We start from the raw sequence: 25,328 nt of genomic DNA, 5'->3' as shown, positions 1-25,328 counted from the left end.
AAGGGATGCCTGGGTGGCTCAGTCAGTTGAGGGTCTGCCGTCGGCTCAGGTCATGATCCCAGGGTCGTGGGATCAAGTCCCACGTCCGGCTCCCTGCTCAGTGTGGAGCCTGCTTCTCCCTCTGCCTGCCGCTCCCCCTGCTTGTGCACACTCTCTCTCTCTCTCTCTCTCTCTCTGTCTCTGACAAGTAAATAAATAAAATCTTTAAAAAAAAAATAAACCCCTTCAAGGTTTCTTCTGTATCCTTTTGACATGTATCCGTCATTATCTCTGCATCATTCATTGTAGCAGGCTTGTGTACTTGCCTTACCCCAACCCCTGAAATCATCCATCTTCCTGGGGAGCTCTGGTTTTTCTTAGTGGAGGATGCTGTTTAGAAACCAAGATTGTGGTGCTGTGTGTGCTCATTGCTGCTGGAGCATCACTGCTTCTAGACTTTCTCAGTTGACAGTATTTTAATGGCTAGTAGCTGTTGCGTTGGCGAGTAGTTATAGACATTGCCAATTTTACAACAAAGGAAAAAACGGTGTTACTAGAGTTTTATGAGCAGAATGCAACTGGCTGGTGATGAGAGTGCTGGGGCCAGAGCCCCTCTTCTCCTGAAGGGATGCTTTCTCTCTCCCTCTAGGACCTCCCATTGGCAGAATGTAAAACCAGAAGCCAACTGCCAAGGGAATCTGAAAATCAAGTTTTCAGACCCTAGACATGGTTGCTTAATCTCAGTACCATTGACATTTTGGGCCAGGTGGCTGTCCTGTGCTTTGGAGGATGTTTAGTAACATACTTGGCCTCTACCCACTTGATACCAGTATCTCCCTCCCTCCAACCCAGATGCTTCCATACATTGCCAGATATCCCCTGGGGGACAAAATGGCCCCGATGAAGAACCACCTCCGAGACCCAGCATTGCAGAGCTGCATACAGAAGGGTAAGCTTGAAGCTGAGAAACAGTAGTAATAACCAGCACCCTACTTTGTAATTCAGATGCCCTTGATAGCCTTGAAATGTGAAGGAGGGGAAGAGAAATTTATGTTTATGTATCTGTGACAGCCCTGCGATATAGAAAGATTATTATATGCTTTTCCCCCCTTTAATTGATGAAGAAAGTAATCTCTTTTCAGTCAGACAGGATTCAAATCCTTGCCAATAAAGTTTTTGTTTCCCTGCTCGTAATGTTTGCTCTTGGAGTTACTGCCATTCCTTTTTTAAGTGGGTGAACTGCTCTTTTGAGTGTTGCATTTCAAAGTCATTGTTGGTATATTGTCAGCCTGGATGCATATTCTGTATGGTGCCCTACTCAGGGTCAGACTGCTCAGAATCATGGCTAGAAACGTTCATAAGTGGAGGGAAGAGGAAACATGAATCATACTTATATTGAAGCCAATGTTTTTATTTTATTTTTAGCTTTGGATACTTATATTTGAATACCAGTTGATTTACTAGAGACTTACGTCAAACTTTGTAAGCACCGTTCATTTTCCTCATTTTGTCCTTTCCTTCTTTCTGTTCCATACTACTGTATGTCACTCTCCCTGATACAGAGATGTGTCCTCTCTCAAAGGGAATCTCCCAAAAATCAGCCTAATTAACTTTTTACAGGATCTTTCTGCTTACGTGTTTCATTATCGCCTAAAAGGTAACATCTAAAATTAGACTAGTATGCTTCCTAAACCAGATGTATACTGCCTCTTTTCTCCCAGTGCTAGAGCATTCTCTGTACTTTGTGTTAATTATTCCTAGTCCTCTCCAGAGTTTTACGTCTGCTGTTCTTTAGTCTAAAATCAGTAAAGAACTGGAGCAGACATAAAGAAAAATAATGTAACAGTTGAAGGTAACATTTTTGAGGACTTGTTAGGTTTTAAATTGGTTACCTAGACAAAAGGAGGTAGGGACTGAATTTTTGTCTTAAAAATGTGGTGGGTTTCTGAGAATGAGTTTAGAAAAACTTCTATGAGTAGGTAACATGGAAGAAAGGGACCTGAGGTGGTTATTTCAGTGTTTTGAAGTAAAGGTACCTCAGGAACTGCATGGGACAGAGTTGTGTCAGAGGGAGGCTAACTGTGGGTTCTCTTGTACCCTTCCAACCAGAAGAGGTCTTTTTTTTTTTTTTTAAGATTTTATTTATTTATTTGAGAGAATGCGTGAGTGGGGGGAGGAGCATAAGGCAAGGGACAAGCAGACTCCGAGCTGAGCACAGAGCCTGATGCAGGGCTCTATCCCACGACCCTGAGATCGTGACCCACGCTGAAATCCAGGGTCAGACCCTCAACCAACTAAGCCACCCAGGCACCCCAGAATAGGTCATCATTTATTGTTGTTGTTGTTATGTTGGTCGCATTTCCATAGTTCTCTGTCCCTGAGTCACTCTTCATGCTATAGTGTGCTTCTTTACATATCTTTATTTCCTATTAAGTTTTAAGCACTAAATGGGTACCTACGCAGGTGCTCAAAACTTTTTGTTGATTAAAATAATGTGTTTTAGGGCGCCTGGGTGGCTCAGTTGGTTAAGCGACTGCCTTCGGCTCAGGTCATGATCCTGGAGTCCCGGGATCGAGTCCCACATCGGGCTCCCTGCTCAGCAGGGAGTCTGCTTCTCCCTCTGACCCTCTTCCCTCTCGTGCTCTCTGTCCCTCATTCTCTCTCTCTCAAATAAAAAAAAATAAATAAAAATATTTAAAATAATGTGATTTAGGTAAGTCAATGCACAATTAGCTCCTACTTTTGATGCAGGACAATAGAAAGAGCTGTCATGTGCCTTGCTTGACTGGAAATTTATCACAAGTGCATGTGCACACATTTCTAGCTCAAATATCATTAAATAGATATCATTAAACTGTATGTTTTCTGCTCCCTTCCTGTTCATTTTGTGGTATATTAAGGATTTCCAGTTTTCTTCCCTTTTCCTTCAAAGAGTTGCAGAAAATTCATTTTAAAATGTTTAAACCATAGGCCAGGAAGTTCAGGAGGTTGTGTGTGGGGGGGGTAATACCATTAAGTATGTTTCACCTTTTAGTGTCTGAAATGACATTCTTTTCTTACACAGGTATCTAGAGTCTGTCTTTCCAGGCAGTAAGTCCCCTCCTGCTATTTGTGCTTATTGGCCGAGTGTAAGATGGGAGAACATTCTAAACGGTTCCTCCACCCTGTTGTCAGGGTCCAGTGGTATGATCATCACACTGCCTTTGAGCAGCCTGCCCAGCTCATAAACTGTATCTGAGAGAAGTCATTCTTGAATGCTTAGCTTGAAACCCAGTGACTAATTTATACTTTAGCAGGAATTAACAGGTATGGGATATAGAACCCATCTTTGGGCCCCCCCCAGAAAAAGTTTTATTTCATAATTCCACGAGGTCAACTGTTTTACCCATTTATGCCTCTGCATAAAACCAGCCATCCTGTGTCCAAAAGTCCTCTTCCATGTTACTTCACAAGTTATGAGGAGATGGGGAATTTGTCCATGTTGGCTACTTTTTTTTTTTTTTAAGAAAACATTTTAAACATAGAATTAAGGCTTTGCAGATACAGGTGAATTCCACTTTATATCCTTTCTTGATTCCATTTTATTTCCTTCCATCTCTCTACCTCCTAGAGGTAGCACTTCTTACAATTGATGTGTATCCTTTCTGTCCACCTTTCAGTATGCTTTCCACAATGTATGTGTCCATAGAATATTGTGTTGTGTATTTTTAAACTTATGGAAGTGGTTCCATATAATATGTATCCTTTTACCACTTTTTTTTTTTTTTTTGGTAGGGACTGACACACGTTGATACAGGGAAGTCTGGTAGTTCATTGGAGTGCAGTGGTGTAGTATTGCAGGATGTGATTGTGTCATGTGTCATAGGTTGTCAATTCCCATGTCTGAAGATGCATGTGTACCGGATTTCCTGATACGCTTGAAAAGACCAAAAGTGAAAAATAAACTATATATTTGAAAGTCATATTGTTCTGCTGTGATTTGAAGGAGTGAGGCCAGACATGTTTCCAGCTTACTGAAATTTTATTTATCTCTATGCCGTAGCAAATAAAAACTGCTGAAGATACCCACTTCTGAAACAAACAACAACAGATTTATTACTGTCACAAGGCATGCCTCAGTAGACTACCCTGTATAGCAATCACTGGTTTGCCACTCGATAGCTGTGTGCTTTTGGAGCAGGATACTTAGTGCTTGTGTCCTCTGTTTATGTATCTGTAGAAGAACAACAGTTCAGTGACCAAGCCTTTCGGCAGGTGCCTGGGCATCAAGGTCAGATTGGTTATTGAAGGAACATTGCTGGGTAGAGGTGAGCTGAGGGAGATTCTCCTGGGTTGTGTCATGCCTGTTTAAGTGTTTTAATTTCTTTAGACTAGCACCTACAGGTTTGAAATTTAGTGTTTTTTACTATTATTCTCTTTTCCTAATCTCTGCAAAATATAAGCACTGGATATTTTCATTAAATGATCGCCTTGTCTGAGGATACTTGTTTTGGGAGGGCTGGAGCACTCTGCCTTGCCCCATAGACCTGCCTGGGGAGGGTCTGCAAACAGAGTAATTTCTGTGCACTGTGTGTTGTTTAAAGCAACTACCCCGAATTGCACATATATATGTGAATACTGGGTTCTTAGTTTTTATTTTTACACACAAAACCGTGACTGACCGTCAGTCACCTGTTTCCCACCACCAGTGGCATCATCTGTTACAGCTGCCAGCCACACTCTGCTGGGCTGTTGTGGCTGACTGGCGGCTGGTGCCCAGAACTACGGGGCGCGGCATTTTTGCCTCACTCGTTTTCTTTTCTCCTGTAGGAAACAAGTACCTGTCGTTCAGTCCCTTTCTCTTCCCCCTCAATTTTCATCATTCAGTAATCCTTACATCAAGGAGTCTATATTAATGCCTTCTCCCTTCTCTCTTTTTGAGCTCTTATCTAATTACCCTGAGAAAGCATCCTCTTCTTTCCTTCATTCGACAGATAGTCACTGAAATCCTTACATACCTCCTCTTCCTTCGTTCTGTGTGTGAGTCCGAAAACAGCTCTAATCATGGCCGAACATAATAGACTGAGTAACATAGAAGCCTCTCTATTTCCAGATAAGAGTTTCTGAAAGGCTGTTCGCCAGTTCATGAGTGAGCAAGTCCACTGCTACTAAGATAGGCTCCCTTTTGCAGGCCAGGGATGCATTTCTGTGAAATAAGAGGGTAGACCAGGTTCTTTAAAACCAAGCAAACCAATCATTTATTCCAGAATGGACCAACTTCCTCTACATTGGGAACTTTTAGGGATGAATTTAACTTCCCTCCTTGACAAAATGCATAAGGAACTCTTTAATATAATGTTTAACCCCTGCCTCTCTGTCCACTTTTTGGGGCAGATTTGAACTGGCTTTGAATCATCCTTAGCCACAAAAGAAGTTTAATCACACTTCACAACTGCCTCATAACTTTGTTGTGAAGATTAAGAAAGCAATATATGTAAGCTTTCTGGCACACAGTAAATAATGGTAGAAGTTGCGACTCATACCACTAGAGTATTAGCTCTATGTAGCAAACATTTGTGTTCATTGCTATATTTGGCACATAGTAGATAATAAATAATGAAAGGTTAGATGGATGCTCGTTATTGTTACATATGACAGAACTTGTAGAATTCTACCTAAAAACAATAAAAATAAGAAAGCCAAGTCTCCATACAGAAAGGGTTGTTCTAAATTGCCAGGTAAGTGTATCAGTCTCAAGCAGGTCTATTAAGTGTGAAAAGCACAAGTACTGTCAACCTACTTACCGAACTTCTCCATGTTTTCCCCTCTCCAGTGTTCCTCTTGGTCACCCAGTTCTGGTCCTTCTGAATCTTGCCCTCCCCCAGCTGTATACCCCTTTCTCATGTCTTCTTTCTCTGCCCCTGGACTCTCTTATAGGTCTTTTTTCAGGGGCGCCTGGGTGGTTCAGTCGTTAAGTGTCTGCCTGAGGTTCAGGTCATGGTCCCAGGGTCTTGGGATCGAGCCCTGCATCCGGCTCCCTGCTCGGCGGGAAGCCTGCTTCTCCCTCTCCCACTACCCCTGCTTGTGTTCCCTCTCTTGCTGTGTCTCTCTGTGTCAAATAAATAAATAAAATGTTAAAAAAACACAAAACTATAGGTCTTTTTTTGAATGGTATCTTTATATGGGTCTCTCTATCCAATTTTCTCTCCTCTTGACTTTCTCCCATAACCATATGGCAGAGATTTTTAAAAATAAACATGTATAGAGTTACAGATATATTTAATTTTTTTGGTTTTGTTCATAATCCTAAAAATAATTAAGTAGGGCTTTTTTTTTTTTAACCTCCTAGAGTTACTTTACCTTTGCAAGGCATGATTATATTTCCTCTGTGATGCTTTAATAGAAAGGGGGAAAGCTTTTCATTCCTGTTCTAGGCTCCCAGCTTGTGAAGCGTTTTTTTTTTGTTGTTGTTGTTTGTTTTTTAGATTTTATTTATTTCACAGAGAGAGAGAGGGAACAAGTAGGCAGAGAGGCAGGCAGAGGGAGGAGAGGGAGACGCAGGCTTCCCGCTGAGCAGGGAGCCCGATGCGGGGCTCAATCCCAGGACCCTGGGATCATGACCCAAGCCGAAGGCAGACGCTTAACCGACTGAGCCACCCAGGTGCCCCTGAAGCGTTTTAAAATATATCTTAAATTCCTTCCTCCAGCAGTTTTGCAGGAGATATTTCTCCAGATATTTTGAAATACCTTTCAACCATCTTCTTTATTACTGGCTACTTCTGCTTTTCACTGAGTTACAATAGTTCATTTCTTTAATTGCTTCCATGTTCATCTGAGATCGTCTCAAAGAGTTGCATGATTTTTCAACCACCTAAATGCAAAGAGCCTCTTCTTGGGAATTGTCCTTATCATTTTAAAGTTGTTTTAATGGCATAGTTCTCTGTACCGTTCTCATTATTAAAACTATTGTCTAGCATATATAATATAATACCTTTTTAAGTCACTTATTAGAAGTTCATGGGATTATTAAAAATGCATGATACTTAGATTTTGTTAAAGTAAAAAAAGGGTCTACTCCCCAAATTACATGACACTAGAAGTCAAAATAAATTGTCATTGACGGGGGCGCCTGGGTGGCTCAGTTGGTGAAGCATCTGCCTTTGGCTCAGGTCATGATCCCAGGGTCCTGGGATCAAGCCCTGCATCAGACTTCCTTTTCAGCGAGGAGCATGCTTCTCTCTCCCTCCGCTGCTCCCCCTGCTTGTGCTCTGTCTCTCTCTGTCAAATAAATAAATAAAATATATTTTTTAAAAATTGTCATTGACAAATGACAATTTCCTTCTGTGTTCTTTGTCAATGTGTTCCTTGTCACACCGCTGCCCTTTACTGACCTTCCCTTCCCATCAGCTCTTCCCTGCCTAAAAATTTATTCAAATGAAAAGGCTGTATCACCCTTTGGGTTTTTCCTTTTTGAAACTGTAAATAGGGGTGCGTGGCTGACTCAGTTGGTAGAGCATGCAGTGGTTGTAAGTTTGAGCCCCACGTTGGGTATAGAGATTACTTAAAAATAATCTTTAAAAATCAATAAATCACTGTCAATAAACAACTGTAGAAACCTCTTTGTTTCATTGTAGAAAATTAAGGGTAAAAAAGACTTTAAATATTATTTCAATGGTTTTTTATTTTTATTTTTTTTAAAGATTTTATTTATTTGACAGAGAGAGAAAGAGAGAAGGAACACAAGCAGGGCGAGTGGGAGAGGGAGAAGCAGGCTTCCTGCCAAGCGGCGAGCCCGATGTGGGACTCAATCCCCATGACCTGAGCCGAAGTCAGACGCTAAACGACTGAGCCACCCAGGCACCCCTATTTCAATGGTTTTTTAAACTTATTTTCTGTTCCCACTAGAGGGCATTCTTTCCTTTGATTTTTAGTTCATAGCTTTTGTGTATTTATTTTACAGAACTGTTAAATAACAAGGTAGATGTTGAGGATATGAATGTGCTCAGATAGCCCTCTTACGGATAGGGGTTGTCAGATACACACATTCTCTTCATTTAAGTTTCACCGGTGCCAGTACCAAAATTGAGGTAAAACTATATTTCCTGGCATTTTTATCTTGTAGCTTGGTCGGATGGGATCACAAATATCCCACCATAACTTTATGATGTAATTTGTGCAGTTACCATTTTATAAACCAATGCTTATCCAAATTTATTTATGACACACTATGGCTAACACTAGATTATTCAAAGATGAATTGCCTATTTTATTATTTGGTTAACTCCATTTTTGTAGGATGTATTTGGTAGAGGGTAAATGAACCTAAACATTGTTTTTAATCCAGTAGATCTCAGTGCTGACACCCAGTGGTCCTCCAGCCTTGTCTCACAAGGCAGTATTTTCTTTGACAATATTTGAACTCTTGTTTCTGTTGTGACATCATACTTTTCTATAGGAACTTTAATTCTTAACATCTAATCATAAGTAGCTCTGTTCTTTCTATCAAGGAATTGCTGATTTTACATATGCCACATATATGTTCTGTTTCAGAGTTTCCTGAGCCTCCTGGTACCAGGTAGGACCACAACTGTTAACCCAAGAGACTGTGCAGAAGCGAGCTTATTTTCCCTAATAGAAACTGTAGATTGCCTGTAGTTGAAACTAAGGGGGCAAATTTTGGTAGTCTGTTATACAGTGAATTCAGACAGATATACTAAGAAGGGACTCTGTTTTAAGTGGGAAATCTGGGCTTCTCTTCAAAACTAAATGAGGCTTGGTAATTCTAAGTGGGAGTGGGGGAAGATGTGGTTGCTGTTGAGAAACAGCCACAAAGCCTAGGCCTGCTGCTGTGCTTTACTTTCAGGTCAGAAGGTGCTATGGAATCTTCTGTAAAATTAGATATGGACTCATTAGGTATTGATTTAAGCTTATGTTGACAGAAGTATTAAATTTGAAGTGTTAAATGGCAGAGTTAATACTTCAATGAGAAGGGCAGGCTGTGTGGAAAAACTATGCGGTGTAAAACATTTTCACCTCCTTGACTTTTTATTCATAGTCCACTATCATAGTCCACTAATCACACACAAACCCCCCCCCAGCATACTTGCCACCATAGATCATTACAAAGTGACTCTTACGTTTTAAGAAACCCTACTAAGAACTTACCTAACATAATGTTTGGTGGTATGGCTGAAATAAGTATTTGTGTTTGAAATAATAACTTCGAATCAGAAACGTTGTTAAATGTCTTTACTGTTTAAGAAGTTAGAAAACATACGGGGCACCTGAGTGGCTCAGTCTGGTGAATCATCTGCCCTTGGCTCAGGTCATGATCTCAGGGTCTTGGGATCAAGCCCCAAGTTGGGCTTCCTGCTCAGCAGGGAGTCTGCTTGTCCTTCTGCCTCTCCTCCCTGCTTGTGCTCTCTCTCTCTCTCTCTCAAATAAAATCTTTTTTAAAAAGTTAGAAAACACACATTTTAGAGATGACTCCATCGTGCTCGCTTCAGCAGCACATATACTAAAATTAGAAATGACTCCATCAAAAAACAGTAATTTTAAAAACAACAACCCTATTTCTTTTTTTTTTTAAAGATTTTATTTATTTATTTGAGAGAGAGAGAATGAGAGAGCACGAGAGGGAAGAGGGTCAGAGGGAGAAGCAGACTCCTTGCTGAGCAGGGAGCCTGATGTTTGGGACTCGATCCCGGGACTCCAGGATCATGACCTGAGCCGAAGGCAGTCGCTTAACCAACTGAGCCACCCAGGCGCCCAACAACCCTATTTATTAAGATTTTATTTTTTTTAAGTAATCTCTGTACCCACCATGGGGCTCAGACTCACAACCCTGAGATCAAGGGTCGCACGCTCTACTGACTGAGCCAGCCAGGCGCCCCAGCAACCCTAGTTCTTAAAGGTCTGACAGTTAACTGAACTCCAGCGGGGTTGTAGGTGAAGCCTCCCACCACCCCACACCATGACCCTGTAGGAGAACTACAGGCATTTCAATTTAGGTAACTTAGAATTATTCTATCAGAAGAGTAAAACAGGCAAGGGACAAGCATCATCAGACCTTCCTACTCAAAGTGATGGTTGCAGAGTTCGGCAGTGTGGTCACCATCCACAGTTGCCATAAGTTTTGTTCATTATACCGGTCTGCAGGCGCCCCCCTATGGAAAGAAAAGTCAGGCCTGCAGAGTAACCTCAGATGGGACACACCAAAAAGTTAGTGTTCAAAGCTGCGTTTACCTTTCTGGCACCTTTTTAGCACAGTTCATGCTACATTTGTTTGGCAAAGTTCTTGTATCCAGTTACATTAAATTTCCATTTGTGAATCTGAGTAGTCATTTACCCCTTTTCAGTATTTTTAATGTTACGTTAAAAGCATTGTCCTGCCTGGCAGCTGTTTTGAATGAGCAAATTTTGAAGTATTCCATCTTTTTGCTCAAATACCATCTTTTCTGTGAAGCTCTGCTGCTCCTACAATTTCTCCTTTTCTGCTTTATTTTTCTCCATGGCACTTTCTTCTAACTTGCTTTACAACTTCGTTTGTTTTTATACCTGTCTTAACCCACTCAAATGTTAGCTTCACAGGGGCAGAGCTTTGTCTGTGTCGTTGATTGCTCTATGTGCACCACCTAGAACATAGTAGGCCCTCAGTATTTATTGAATTTGCTGAAAAACTGTTGGCTTGATGCCGTCATTCGGCTTTCAGTGTAATTTGGTGAGACCTCAGTACAACTTGGGAAATCTTAACAATCTGAAAGGGTATTTTGAGGACTGATTTAAAAGGTTGTATATACTAGTACTGATATTGAATTGTATACCAGAAGATGTGATAACATCTGAATGAAATAATGTAAGACCTTCAGGGGCACCTAACTGGCTCAGAGGAGTGTAGAGTGTACCACTCTTGATCTCAGGGTCGTGAGTTCGAGCCCCACATTGGGTGCAGAAATTACTTCAAGGAAAACAAGAGTGGTACTATAGACGACCCCCTCTGCCAGATCTAAAAGAGGGTCAACCCCAACCTTTCAAGATCACTGAGGGCTCCATATCCCCCAGAGGGAAGCACTGACCAAAATTTTATCATTCCCTGTTTTCCCTTTATAGATTCACTGCATGTTTGATTTCCTAAACTAGATAGTGTTTTGTTTTGTTTTTTAAAGATTTTATTTATTAATTTGACACAGAGAGAGAGATAGCAAGAGCAGGAACACAAGCAGGGAGAGTGGGAGAGGGAGAAGCAGGCTTCCCGCAGAGCAGGGAGCCCGATGAGGGACTCGATCCCAGGACCCTGGGATCATGACCTGAGCCGAAGGCAGACGCTTAACGACTGAGCCACCCAGGCGCCCCTAGATAGTGTTTTTGAACTTTAAACTATATATATCCTTTGAGGCTTGCTTTCAGTCATGTGAGATTCGTGAAGTCCTCACCTGTGGCTATGATGCATTTTCTAATTCATTCTATAACGGACTGTTATTGGGCCTTCAGGTTGTTAACACCCTGCCTCCCCCACCTCCATTGGAAAAACTGCTGTGAACATTCTGCATTCTTCTGATACACACAGACAAACGAGTCCCCAGGGAATCTACTTAAGAGAGAAGTCGCAGAGTCCTAGGAATTGCACAGATTTAACTTGAGTAGAATGTGAACAAAATTTTACAAGTTGTCGTACTGATCTGTGCTCCCATTAGCAGAGTAGAAGTGTTTCTGTTGTATCCTCACTGTGTATCCTCACTAGCTCTGGAAATCATCAGATTTCTAGGGTTTTGCCAGACTGGTAGATGTAAAATGATGATGGCTTGTGATAGTTTTATTTGTACTTCTTTGATGACTGATGAGATTGAGCATATTTTCATATATTTCCTGGTCATTTGTGTTGGTTGCTCTTCCTAGTGCCCACTCAAGTCTTTGCCCATTTGCCCATTTTTCTATTAGATGTTGGTCATTTTCTTACCGATATGTCAGAGTTCTTAATGTGTTCTGAACCCCAAACTGTTGTCTGTCGTGTATGTTGCTCATGTCACCAGTTTTGGGGCCTTCTTGTCTTTCCATCACTATAGGGCGTTAAAAGGTAAAGAAAAAAATCTTAATTTTAATGTAGTTAAACACATGGTTTGGACCGTGTGTGTGTTTTAAGAGATTGTTTCCTACTCTGAGCTCATAAAAATATTCCCCTATATTGTCTTCCAGGGATTTTTTTCTCCCCCACTTTCCTTTGGCATTTGTCTTTAAACCATCTGGAATTGATTTTTGTGTGTGGGATCTGTGGCAGAGATCCGATTTTATTTTCCCCACATATGGATAATCACCTGTCCTGGCACCATTCATTGTCTCCCTTTCCCCACTGATCTCTAGGGACTTTGTTGTCATAAAATAGATTTCAACATGTGTGTATCTGTTTTGGGTTTTCTGTTCTGTTTCATTGGTCAGTTGATCCGTCTCCATGCCAGTAGTATCCTGTCTTAATTACTGTAGTTTTACTATTTTTTTAAATTTTTTAAGACTTTATTTGTGAGAGAGAGCACTGGAAAGCAAGCATGCACGGAGGAGGGGCAGAGGGGGCGGGAGAGGGACCAGCAGATTTCCTGAAGAGGAGGGAGCCCATGTGGGGCTTGATCCCAGGACCTGAGATCATGACCTGAGCCAAAACCAGGAGTTAACCAACTGAGCCCCTAACTATAGCTTTATAATAGTGCTTGATATGTTAAGTAAATCCCTCCATCTTATTTTTCTTCAGGAATATCTTGGTTATTCTTGGCCCTTTGCAACTTGCATAAAAATTTGAGTCAGCTTGTCATGTTCCACAAAAACTTCTTTTGTGATTTTGATTAGAATTGCATTGATTCCACCAATCGATTTGGGGGAGAATTGACATTTCATTTCATGAAGCTTCTCATTTGTAAACATTTTTATTTTTTAAAGTCCTTTAAATGTCTTTGAGCGTGTGTGTGTGTGTGTGTGTGTGTATTTATTTATTTAAAGTTTTGTTTTTTTTTTTTAAGTAATGTCCACACCCATCATGGAGCTCGAGCCTACAACCCTAAGATCAAGAGTTGCATGCTCCACCCACTGAGCCAGCCAGGCATCCCTGAATATATGTTTACTTATTTGCTTCATAAAGGGCTGCCTATCTTTGGCTAGATTTACTCATAGGCATTTTTTTAATGCTGTTGCAAATGGCATAACTTTTTAAAGTTACTTTCATGAGGAATGTAAATCAGAATAACAGATCCACCATATTGTTGGAAATTCTTGTGGCATTTTACTATGTTGTTTCTAGTCATTTGGGGAAGGAAATGTGGGGTTAAATGTGTACCTTAAAACATTTATAAAAATGAGGTGGAGTGTGGCCTGTTACATAGCTGCTAATTAATGATATTTCTTTTTTTTAATAGGTGTCAGCTGTGATGCATGTTTAAAAGGAAATTTTCGAGGTCGCAGATACAAGTGTTTAATTTGCTACGATTACGATCTTTGTGCATCTTGTTATGAAAGTGGTGCAACAACAACAAGGCATACAACTGACCACCCAATGCAGTGCATATTAACAAGAGTAGATTTTGGTATGTATTTAGTTCACATTTTAATGGGTTGTCATTTAGAAGTTTGTGTGTGTGTGCGTGAAAAAGTAAAGGCAAAATGTTCTAAGACTCTTGCCAATAGGATACATTAAAAGTAACATGAATCTTTTATATTCTAAATAATTCTCTTAATCATAGCTTAATTGTTCATGAAAGCCATTCAGAGATCTAGAAAACTGACAAGGTCTGAGATGGAAGAGTGCCTCAGTAAAGGAGTAAAGTCAATGGACTGTTCTTGCCAACAGCACACAAATATTCTTGCTCTGGTTATCAGAAAGCAGATTGTTTCTACAGTTGATTAGAAGACCTTGTTAAACCATAAGAAAAGCTATAAATGTTTCATGCTGTAATTTCTTACCTAGTCAGCACTTGTTATCTTTCTGTTTACAGCCATCATAGTTGCTATGAGGTAGTATCTCATGGGGTTTTGATTCGCATTTCTCTGATGGCTAATGATAGTGACCATCTTTTCTTATGCTTAATGGCCATTTGTAGATCTGCATTGGAGAAATGGCTATTCAGATCCTTTTTTAATTGGGCAGTATGTCTTTTTAGTACTGAGTTTTAATAGTTCCTTGTATACTCTTTATACAAGTTCCTTATCAGGTGGATGATTTGCAGAAATTTTCTTGTGTTCTATGGGTTGTCTTTTCACTTTTTTTTTTTTTTTAAACTAGGCTCCATGCTCACTGTGGAGCCTGATGTGGGGCTTGAACCCGGGGCCCTGAGATCGAGAGTTGGATACTTAACTGACTGAGCCACCCAGGCACCCCCTGTCTTCTTTTGATGTGTGTTTCAAAGCACAGAAGTTTTAATTTCGATGATGTCCAGTTTATCTGTTTTTTCATTTGTTATGCTTTTGGTGTCATATCTAAGAAACCATTGGCCAGTCTAAGATCATGAAGATTTAAAACTATGTTTTCTTCTAAGAGTTTTATTATTGCATTAGTTTTTGTATATGGAATGATGAGGTAGACCATTCTTTTGCATATGGATATCCAGTCAGCTCAGTATCATTTGTTGAAAGAGACTATTCTTTATCCAATGAATTGCCTTGGCATTCTTGTTAAAAATTGGTTGACGTAAAGTGAAAGGTTAGGGAGATGGGGCGATGTTGGTCAAAGGTTGGTCAAAGTTTCATTATGCAAGATGAATAAGCTCTAGAGAGCTGATATATATAGTGTGGTGACCATAGTTAACAATATTGTATAATTGAAATTTTTGGAGAGGATAGATCTTAAATCTTTTTAACACACACACACAGAGGTAACTATGTAGAGGTGGTTGATATGTTAGCTTGATTGTGGTGATCTTTCACAGTGTATACATGTATTTGTATACCATAAATATACACAATTTTTATATGTCTAAGATATCTCAATAAACCTAATAAAAAAGAAAAGTTGGTTAACCATAAATGTGTCTTTTCCTAGACTCTCAGTCTATTTCATTGATTTATATATCTCTCTTTATGCCAGTACCACCCTGTCTTAATTACTATAAACTTATAGTAAGCTTTGAAATTGACAAGCATGAGTCTTCCAGCTTTGGTTTTGTTTTGTTTTTCAAGATTGTTTTGGGTATTCTAGATCCCTTGAGTTTCTGTGAAAGAATTTTAGGATCAGCTCATCATATTTCTGCAAAGAAGCCAACTGGGATTTTGATGGGGATTGTTTTGAATTGTAGATCACTTTGGAGAGCAGTGGTATTGAGTTTGCCAGTCCATAAACATGAACTGTTCTTCCATTTATTTAGGTTATCTTTGATATTTATCAATAAAGTTTTGTAGTTACCAGAGGATAAGTTTTACACTTCTTTCATTAAATATGTTCCTAAGTATTTTATTCTTTATGTTATTGTAAATGGATTTTTACAATTTTACTTTTGGATTGTTCACTGCAAGTGTATGGAAGAACAATTGGTTTTTGTATATAGATCTTGAATCCTGTAATGTTTTTGTTGTTTATTCTATAAAGGTTTTTTAGTGGATTTTTTTTAGGATTTTCTCTTTTTTTAAAGATTTATATATTTATTTTTTTAAAGACTTATATATTTATTTTAAGAGAGAAAGTAGGGGGGAGGGGCAGAGGGAGAGAACCTTTGAGCACAGAGCCTGAAGCGGGGCTCAATCCCACGACCCATGAGATCATGACCTGAGCCAAAACTGAGAGTCAGATGCTTAACTGTGCCCCCCAGGCACTGCTAGGATTTTCTATATGCAAGGTCATGTCATCTGCTAATAGAGATGGTTTTACTTCTTCCTTTCCATTTAGCTGCTTTTCATTTCATTTTCTTGTCTAATTACTAGACCCTCCAGTAAAATAATGAATAGAAATGGCGAGAGTTGGGGTGCATGGGTGGCTTAGTCGGTTGAGGTCCCGACTCTTGGTTTTGGCTCAGGTCATGGTCTCGGGATTCTGGGATCCAGCCCCACGTCGGGCTCACAAGGAGTCTACTTGAGATTCTCTCTCCCTTGGTCCCTCTTCCTGAGACCACTCTCTCAAATAAATAATCTTTAAAATAATAATCTTTAAAATAATAATCTTTAGGGGTGCCTGGGTGGCTCAGTCGTTAAGCGTCTGCCTTCGGCTCAGGTCATGATCCCAGGGTCCTAGGGTCGAGCCACGCATTGGGCTCCCTGCTCCGCGGGAAGCCTGCTTCTCCCTCTCCCACTCCCCCCTGCTTGTGTTCCCTCTCTTGCTGTATCTCTGTCAAATAAATAAATAAAATCTTTTTAAAAAATAAAATAATAATAATTTAAAAAGTGACATCTTTTAAAAGAGTGGACATTTTTGTCTTGTCCCTGGTCTTGGGGGGAAGGCATCCAGTCTTTCACCAATAAGTATGATGTTAGCTATGGGTTTTTTGTACATGTCCTTTATCAGGGGAACAAGTTTTATTCATTTTTATATATTTATCCCCACCTACCCCAAATCCACCTGGCAACTCTTAGGCATATAATAAATGGGTAAATATTTTTAAGATAGTCTAAATCTTCCCAAAAATGAATGTGAACAAATCTCTCATGTAGTGAATACTGTTTCATTTTCTCTTCTCACAAAAATGATCATATCTTATTAAGGATTTGTGTCATGTTGAATATAGTTCTTTATAATGAAGGGACATAACATACTAAATATACTTGCAATTGTATTTCCTTTTGTGCTACTAATGGAGAAAAATAGAACTTGAGATGTACTAATGAGGCAAACAAATTATTCGCATAGAATATCACTGATTGGTCTGTTCTTCAGTAACCAGTTTGGACAGAGTATGTTGTGGTAGTACTGCATTCAAGTTAGCATTTTACAAGAGCTGAATGCTTAGGGTCCTTCCTGCTGTAAGAACGGTGTGTGCTGTAGACAAAAAGCTTCATCTGGGAGTTGGCATATTGATCACAGTTGCCTACTCTGAGCACTTGTGTTCTTGTATTAGGATACACCCTGCTGATTATTTTTAATTTTTTTTACGATTTTATTTTTAAGTGATCCCTATACCCAACGTGGGGGCTTGAACTCACAACCCTGAAATCAAGAGTCACACACCACCAATTGAGCCACGAGGTGCCCCCTCACCCTGCTAATTCTTTGTTTTGAGATTGATGTTGCTACACACCCAGAGATAAAGAAAAAATAAATTACAATAAAATTAGAACTAGATGTGAAATGAGAGGTGTTTCAAAATTAAAGGGGTGGGGTGCCTGGCTGGCTCAGTCAGAGGGGCATGTAACGCTTGACCTCGGGGTCATGAGTTTGAGCCCCACCATGGGTGTAGAGATTTCTTAAAATCTTCCAAAAAAATTTTTTTTTCAAAATTAAATGGCAGAGGGGAGGGGGGTGGGGGGATGGGTTAGCCTGGTGATGGGTATTAAAGAGGGCAAATTCTGCGTGGAGCACTGGGTGTTATGCACAAACAATGAATCATGGAACACTACATCAAAAACTAATGATGTAATGTATGGTGATTAACATAACAATAAATTATAAAAACAAAATTAAATGGAGTTATAAGAAGTTATTTGCTTTGTTTTTCTCTTAAGGCAATAATAGCTATATGGGTAGAAAAGAAATTTTGGAGGGGTGTCACAGAGTCCCAGATAGAATAAGGATGTTGCATACATAAGCAGAGAGGTACCTAAGCACTCCTTGACAGAGTGAGGTTGTTGGAGATTTCATGCACACTTTTGTTTTACATTATTGTACCCTCTGTTTACATTTTTATTTAGTAAAAAAACAAAAAAACCCAGTAATTATTTCTCACTACAGCTACACTTTATTTTTCAGATTTGTACTATGGTGGGGAAGCTTTCTCTGTAGAACAGCCACAGTCTTTTACTTGTCCCTATTGTGGAAAAATGGGCTATACGGAGACATCTCTTCAAGAACATGTTACTTCTGAACATGCAGAAACATCAACAGAAGTGGTGAGTGAAGCAGCCTTGTGTCTAAAAGGATGTGTTAAAGTACATCATTTCTACAAAAATAAAGTAGGTCACTGTCCTCTATCTCCTGCTAAGTGGACTGATACTGTTGGCATAATAATTATTAAAATTATCTTTTAACAGCAAGTTTTCCACATCCTAGGAGGCTGTACATGTGCAAGATAACATGCTTCATTTGTTCACACTAGCCTTTCTTACCCTGTTTCTGAAAGCACAGTGGAATCTTGACCAAATTCAGGAGCCCTTAGCAAATGCCCTGTGAACAGGGTAAAAGCACCCCAGCCTGCAACACAGCTCTTTCTAGAGTGTTCTTGCTACCTGCTTCATTTCTCTTCGACAAGGAAACCTTCGTAAGGAAATTTTTTAATTTTAAGTCATTAAGTATAGTAATCCATTGTCACATCTCATTGTAAGAGATCACTTACTTGGTTTTCATCAGGTCAAAGCTGTAAGGTCCCTAGAAATTCCTCTTACTCTAATCTTTCTCAATGGCTAAAAGCCAAGGACCTAGAATAATGCACAAAGAAAATCTTGCCTTGAAAGCTTTTCGGATATTTTACTTGACATCTGAGTCAGCATATATTCAACTTTTAAGAAATGATAAAGTGCACCCAAAAGAGTCCCCTGTCCCCCCTTTACCATTGGTAATAATAGATAAAGTGAGAGATGGGAGATAGAACTCTAGGTCTGGAATTTGGAGAATTTTGGCACAAGCAATTGCACATTGCACCAACTAATCAGCCCCTAAGTGTGCTCGAAACAAATTAGCTGAGACTCAAGAGAAATAGTGTGTCTGGGGATACATGGCTACTAAGGGGCAGAGCCAGGTGTTTGAACTCAGCCAGAGTCCCTCTGGGTTGTAGAGTCCCTACTTAACCACTGTTCTAGTTTATCTCTGCTACAGCTCTGCTGTTACAGCTGTGCGTAGTTCAGGTTCACTTCTATGCCCATTTACACTGCTTAGTTGAATGCTTAAAGTTGCTTAAGAGATTTATAGTTCAAACATTTGGTAAATTTACATTATGTTTGTCCTCCAGCCAGATTTTACTATCTAACAGCTCAGAACTGCTTTCGTCTTGCACCATCTTGCAGCCTCAGAATACTGTTGTCACATTTTACTACTGTTCTTAATCTGTTCTTCTTACTCTGTAAAGGTGATTTTGCTTCCTTCAGGTACAGTCCCAGGTACCAGTCTGAGGAGTGTGGACTTGATTGTATCTCTGTCCTGGTTATTGTGGGAAATTTGGAATAATTTCTTTTTGACTTAATTTCTGTTCAGTTTGGGTACTTTAGTTACCTAGAGAAGGGTTTCTCGACTGAACCTACCACATTCCTAGGTGGTAGGTCCTAGTATAGTACTTTCATCACCCCACCCGGACAGGACAGCTACTCAGTTTTTCACATCTGAAATGGGCGAATCTAGCAGAAAGTTAAGTCCTTTCCATGAATGAAAAGCTAATTCTTTCAAATAAGAATCAGTAGCTCTGCCTCAGCAGCTTTGCCTTTATTTTTTTCCTGAGAGTAAATACTCAAAATTTGTTGACACTCCTCTATACCTGATCCACAGTTTGAAAATTAAATACTTGCCATCCACGAATGGTTCCATGGTGTGTCTCTCAGAAGTCCTGCTCAGTATGTGCCTTTATGAAGCTCCCAGGCTTTCAGTACATGGCTCAAGACAGTGGCCTTGCTGCTATTCGACTGGTAATAGTGGAGTGTTTTAGGGATTGCTGCCTCCCTATCGGCCCTTAGTCTGTATGAACACTGCATCTGCCTGTGTTTCCACCCAAGCATTTCAAGTGAAAAATGGCAAGCAAACAAGACACTTCGATGTGAAGGACAGGGCTTTTTCTTCTTCAAATTATGTGAGTCATGTCCTTCGCAATCCCGGGCTGGCACTACGTATGGCATCCTGACTAGTGTCCGTGCTGGAGGACTGGTGCCTATGCCACCCCAGTTATTCAGTATTTTGAGTGCCTCTCTATACGTGTGGAGCATGTTATCAGCTCTAATAACATTACGGTTGTATATAAATATTCAGGTGATGTTACTAGTTGACCCCTCTCACCCCACCCCCTGCCGCAGTGTTTGGCCAAAATCATGGTTAGTCAAACATGGAAAAGATCTGGAGTTCAGGAGTGAGTCATGTCATTTTGGTGGGGGCCTGTGTTCACATACCAACTGATTGTCCCTCCTTTTCTCTTCCTGTTTGCATTTTTCTTTCTGAATGCTCAGTGTGCTCTCTTGCTTTTGCCCTTGTGTTTCCTGCATGTGTCCCCTAGGCCAGCAGTTTGTATCTTCCTAGAGGCCTTAGGATCTCACTCCTGTAACCAGCATCCATTTGGAACATTTAGGGGCAAGAGGCTATGTCACTGTAGATGTCCTTGTCACCACTAGGAAGCATTTACTGATACCTGACACAGCGGGCAAGAAAGTCTACTGAAGGGCGCCTGGGTGGCTCAGTTGGTTAAGCGACTGCCTTCGGCTCAGGTCATGATCCTGGAGTCCCGGGATCGAGTCCCACATCGGGTTCCCTGCTCGGCGGGGAGTCTGCTTCTCCCTCTGACCCTCCCCCCTCTCATGTGCTCTCTATCTCTCTCATTCTCTCTCTCAAATAAATAAATAAAATCTTTTAAAAAAAGAAAAAGTCTACTGAAGGTTAATTTTCAGGGCGCCTGGGTGGCTCATTTGGTTAAGCGACTGCCTTCAGCTCAGGTCATGATCCTGGAGTCCCCAGGATCGAGTCCCACATTGGGCTCCCTGCTCAGCGGGGAGTCTGCTTCTCCCTCTGACCCTCTTCCCTCTCATGCTCTCTATCTCTCATTCTTTCTCTCTCAAATAAATAAATAAAATCTTTAAAAAAAAAATAAAAAAAAATGAAGGTTAATTTTCAAAACAACTTTGTAGACAGCTTTGTAACCTTGTCTATATTTTTCTGTTTCCTTTTTCAACTAGGAACTCTAAGGCCCTAAGATTTGCCTCCCTTCTTAAGATTAATTTGCAATTACTCAAGAGACTTTTGATTATGCGGGTATGGAGGGGACCCTTCAAAGCCAGATACTGTGAAAAACAACATCTGATACCGAATGCATAGTGAAGGTGATGACTAGTTAAAAATGTAAGAAGCAGATTGGGTATAATCTCAGGAGTCTTTATGTGAACACCAATATGATAATGTGATTTTGAAATTAAGCATGAGTTCTTAAAATCCCTGAGAGTTGGTAGATTGGGACAACTAACTGGATTTTGGTTGTGGGAAGAACTAAGAGAGGAAGGAGCACAGTATGTAATTTTAAAATCCATCAGTCTGGTAATAGAAGTGAGCAAATGGGATTACAAATACGGATTATTGAGGAAGTGTTAGGATGGTGGAAGAAACATGGGAGGTAGAAAAACTTTTCTTTGGACATAAAAGGGCATTGAGAAGTGACTCCTGAAATTGTTCTTAAATCTTCCATTGGAGCTTGCACTGCAGCTAACTAGAAAGCCTTCAGGGATTTTGTTGTTGTTTTTAGATGAACCATGCTGCTACGTTTTATTAATAATATGTAGTTAATCTTCTTTCACTGCTTTGTTTAGTAAATCTCTTGTAATTTATCTGTAGAATATTATGCTTAAAAGATTAACAGCACTTTTTGGTTTATCAACATTTTCTTCCCACTTCCAGAAATTACAAACAGAATTATTCTGTTCATAATTAACGGCAGGGGTCTAATAGGTCATTGCTGGGAAATTTTTGCTTTCTATTTTTCATTTGATGTATTTACTCATTTTCATTACTCTCCAGAACGGGGGTTAGGGTAGTGGCCAGCATTTAAGTGCTCTTCATTTATGTTAATGATACATTTCCCTCCCTTTTTAATGAAGACCTAGATGTGTTTATAACAGAATGAATTATATTTGAAGTAGCGTGGTTGTACTGTGTTCTGTGTATAAGAAATAAAAAATCAAGGAGAAAGAATGATTTTTGGAAATTTCCCACAGACTGACTTTCAATAATTTTATTTGAAATAACTTTTGGGGCGCCTGGCTGGCTCAGTTGGAAGAACATGCGACTCTTGATCTCAGGGTGGTGAGTTTGAGCCCCACGCTGGGTTGTAGAGATTACATACATACGTACGTACATAAACTTTAAAAATAATAATTCTTATGGAGAAAAATGATAACATAAAAGGACCTTTAAGTTTTTTTAATGATTCAGAAGAATTGGTTTTAGCTGATAATTTACTTAATATTTAAACAGTTTGTCATAGAGCACAAAATAGAAATTATCATCATTGTTGTGGCAATTTGTGTATAACCAAATAGATGCATTTGATCTCTAAACAAGCAGGAAAGTATTAGATCAAATCTGCAAACCAGATTAACATTGATAGATACTATTTATGCATGGAGGCTATGAAAAGTGACATGTTTTAAATTGTCTGTAGGCTTGATCATCAATATATCTGTATTTTTTCTTTTAAGATTTTATTAGAGAGAGCGAGACAGTGAGAGAGGGAACACACGTAGGGGGAGTAGGGAGAGGGAGAAGCAGGCTTTCCGCTGAGCGGCGAGCCCGATGCAGGGCTTGATCCCAGGACTCTGGGATCATGACCTGAGCCAAAGGCAGACGCCTAACAACTGCGCCATCCAGGCTCCCCAGTATATCTGTATTTCATTGAGAGACCATTTTAGTTTATTTTTTAAACATTTTACTTATTTATTTGCGAGAAGAGAGTGAGCAAGAGAGAGAACACAAGTTGGGGGGTGGAGTGCAGAGGGAGAGGGAGAAGCAGACTCCCTGCTGAGCAAGGAGCCCAATGCAGGTCTCAATCCCAGGACCCTGGGATCATGACCTGAGCCAAAAGTAGATGCTTAACTGGCTGAGCCACCCAGGCGCCCCAAGAGACCATTTTAATATGTAGGTATATAGAACTAACTTCCCAACACATTTATTTCCTTATTAGGAGCAATAATGGTGGAGTGAACCACAATTTTTACAAATCTTCTAATTTAATTTTATAAACTTTCTTAAATACTATAATTCCCTGTTTACCCTTTTAATCAGATAATCGGGAAAAGCATTTAAAGGCCAAATATACATTAAAAGAAAAAAATAGGCTTTGACTTTTACTGCTTGCATTCTTCTTTATCAAAAAATGCAGTTGGATGCTGTCTGCTTTTCTGTGAACTAACAAGGGTATTTTATTTAATAATAGTGAAGAAATACATAGGATTTGAGAAATACAGTTGCTCCCAGGCAACCAAATTGTCACTGCTCAGCTGCATTTAGCTAGAGAGATTGTAGAAGGTTAGGATTTGGTACTTTTATCATTTGTGCTTTTTGTTAGTTTTGACCCAAAACACTTTCTATTTTATAAATCACCTTTTTCTATCTTTAGTGTTTGGCTGTCTGCATATTTTAAAATAATAGTTATTTTGAACACATTTACTTGTTTACAGTCAGATCATAGTACTTTCCATTTTAAGGGTGATGTAGCCATTAGTATCCTGGCAGAGTTTTGGGTTTTGAGCAGGTAAGGAAATGATAGACACTTTGGGGGTTCCAGGTTTGTTCTGGGATCATCCAGTATGCATGTGTTATGATATTTTTAAAAGATGTTTGTATGAGAAATCAGTTTCTCAAGATGATATGAAAACCAAGAAGGGAATTACTGAAATTATTGAGAAAGTGAGATAATAGCTTTTCTAGGAAGGTGTCCATCCCTGGTATTTGAGAGTATGTTGTTATCCCTGGGTAGGCTTTTCATTACTTCTACTTTCTTCCTTGTTGAAGTTGAATTAAAATCCTGTACGGGAAGGGAGAGAGGCAGTTTTCTGAATGGAAACAATGCCTAATGTGCAGGGGGGCACTGGCTAAGACAGCCGCTGTCAGACACATTCATTTTGAATTCTTTTTTTCTTTAGCCACTGGAGTGGTTTCTTCTTTGTCCTCTAAAATACTGGTTTGTCTGGTTCAGTGTCCAGACAGCTAATTTCAGGTCAAAGAAATGTTTTGCAGGGTTTGTAGGAAGATTTGTAGGGAAGATGGTATAAAGATAGGAGCTCTCCGGCAACTGTTGGCAAATTATAAGGTGGCTCAGAAGTTCTTTAAGCGGTTTCAGCCTTGCCTCTTCTCCCGCCATCCTTTCTTTTCCTGACCTGCCCCTCAGATTTAAACAAACAAAACAACAAGCAAACAAACAATAAAACAACAAAAACTGATTAAGAAAATTATTTGAGGGGCGCCTGGGTGGCTCAGTCGGTTAAGCGTCTGCCTTCGGCTCAGGTCATGATCCCAGGGGCCTGGGATCGAGCCCCGCCTCAGGCTCTGGCGTTCAGCGAGGAGCCTGCTTCTCCCTCTCCATGCATCCCCCCCACTTGTGCTCTGTCTCTCTATCTCTCCCTTGCTCTCTCAAATTAATGAAATCTTTAAAAAAAATAGAATGTGATTTAAAAAGGAAAGAAAAAGGACAGCTCTGAGTTCTTTTTAATTGTTGCGAAATTATGTTTTTTTGTTTTATGAATTCCCAAGACATCAGCATACACATATTTAAATTTCTGTCTAAAAAAACATATTTAAGGGGGCACCTGGCTGGCTCAGTTGGTAGAGCGTGTGACTCTTGATCTCAGGGTTGTGGGTTCGAGCCCCACATTGGGTGTAGAGATTACTTAAAAATCTTTAAAATATGAATAAATAAAAATTTTTAAACCCAAACTTATTTATCTTTAAAGATTTCATTTATTTATTTGAGATAGAGTGAGAGTGAGAGAGAGAATAGGGAGGAGCAGGCTCTCCACTGAGCAGGGAGCCTGATAGCCTGATGCTGGGCTCAATCCCAGGACCCTGGGATCATGACCTGAGCTGAAGGCAGACATTTAACCAACTGAGCCACCCAGGCGCCCCCCAAACTTAGTTATTTGGGACTTTCAAATCATGTATAAAAATGTAAGGAAAATTAAGACTTATATATGTAACAAAAACTCCCTAAAATTCTAAACACTGTTCTTTAGAAGCATGTGACAGCTCCAACCTAAGCATTTAAAACGGGGAGAATGGAACTGAGAAGAAAAATAATTTCAGTTTGAAGTAACTCATACTTAATTATGTTAGTTTCAATGTTCCACTGCAACAACAGATAATTAGATTGTAATCCAGTTGAACAGTGTGCTCGTTCAAATCTGGAAAGTACCTTTATCTGTATTGGCAAAGTGGATGACTAGAGGTGCAAGTGGCTACAACTTAGATAGTTCTAGAAGGCCCAAAAGGAGTTTATTGACCATGTAGCATAGATTTTCCAGTAGTGCTTTGTGTATGTCCTCAAAGCAAAACTCCAGCATTAAGTCTTACATTTATTATATTT

The 25,328-nt window shown here is 39.8% G+C and overlaps 1 protein-coding gene and 1 non-coding gene across 2 annotated transcripts in view; both read left to right on the top strand.

The window, feature by feature from the left end:
• Positions 1-855: 855 nt before the first annotated feature.
• Positions 856-25,328, top strand: part of KCMF1 (potassium channel modulatory factor 1) — a 38,923-nt gene continuing 14,450 nt past the window's right edge. The window contains exons 1-3 of the mRNA XM_028122350.2: positions 856-928; positions 13,356-13,523; positions 17,825-17,964. Coding sequence (XP_027978151.2) covers positions 871-928; positions 13,356-13,523; positions 17,825-17,964 — 366 coding nt within the window. The 5' untranslated portion in view covers positions 856-870. The remainder of the gene's footprint in view (positions 929-13,355; positions 13,524-17,824; positions 17,965-25,328) is intronic.
• Positions 24,554-24,626, top strand: TRNAK-CUU (transfer RNA lysine (anticodon CUU)). Its single transcript has one exon. It is a non-coding gene; the product is annotated as a tRNA-Lys (tRNA).

The sequence above is a fragment of the Eumetopias jubatus genome, unplaced genomic scaffold, assembly GCF_037043125.1.
Source record: "Eumetopias jubatus isolate StellerSeaLion01/CBP00866 unplaced genomic scaffold, mEumJub1_p1.0 scaffold_9, whole genome shotgun sequence".
In the NCBI taxonomy this organism is placed as follows: domain Eukaryota; kingdom Metazoa; phylum Chordata; class Mammalia; order Carnivora; family Otariidae; genus Eumetopias; species Eumetopias jubatus.
The sequence above is the reverse complement of the archived record's forward strand: the minus strand, read 5'-3'. Positions and strand labels throughout refer to the sequence as shown.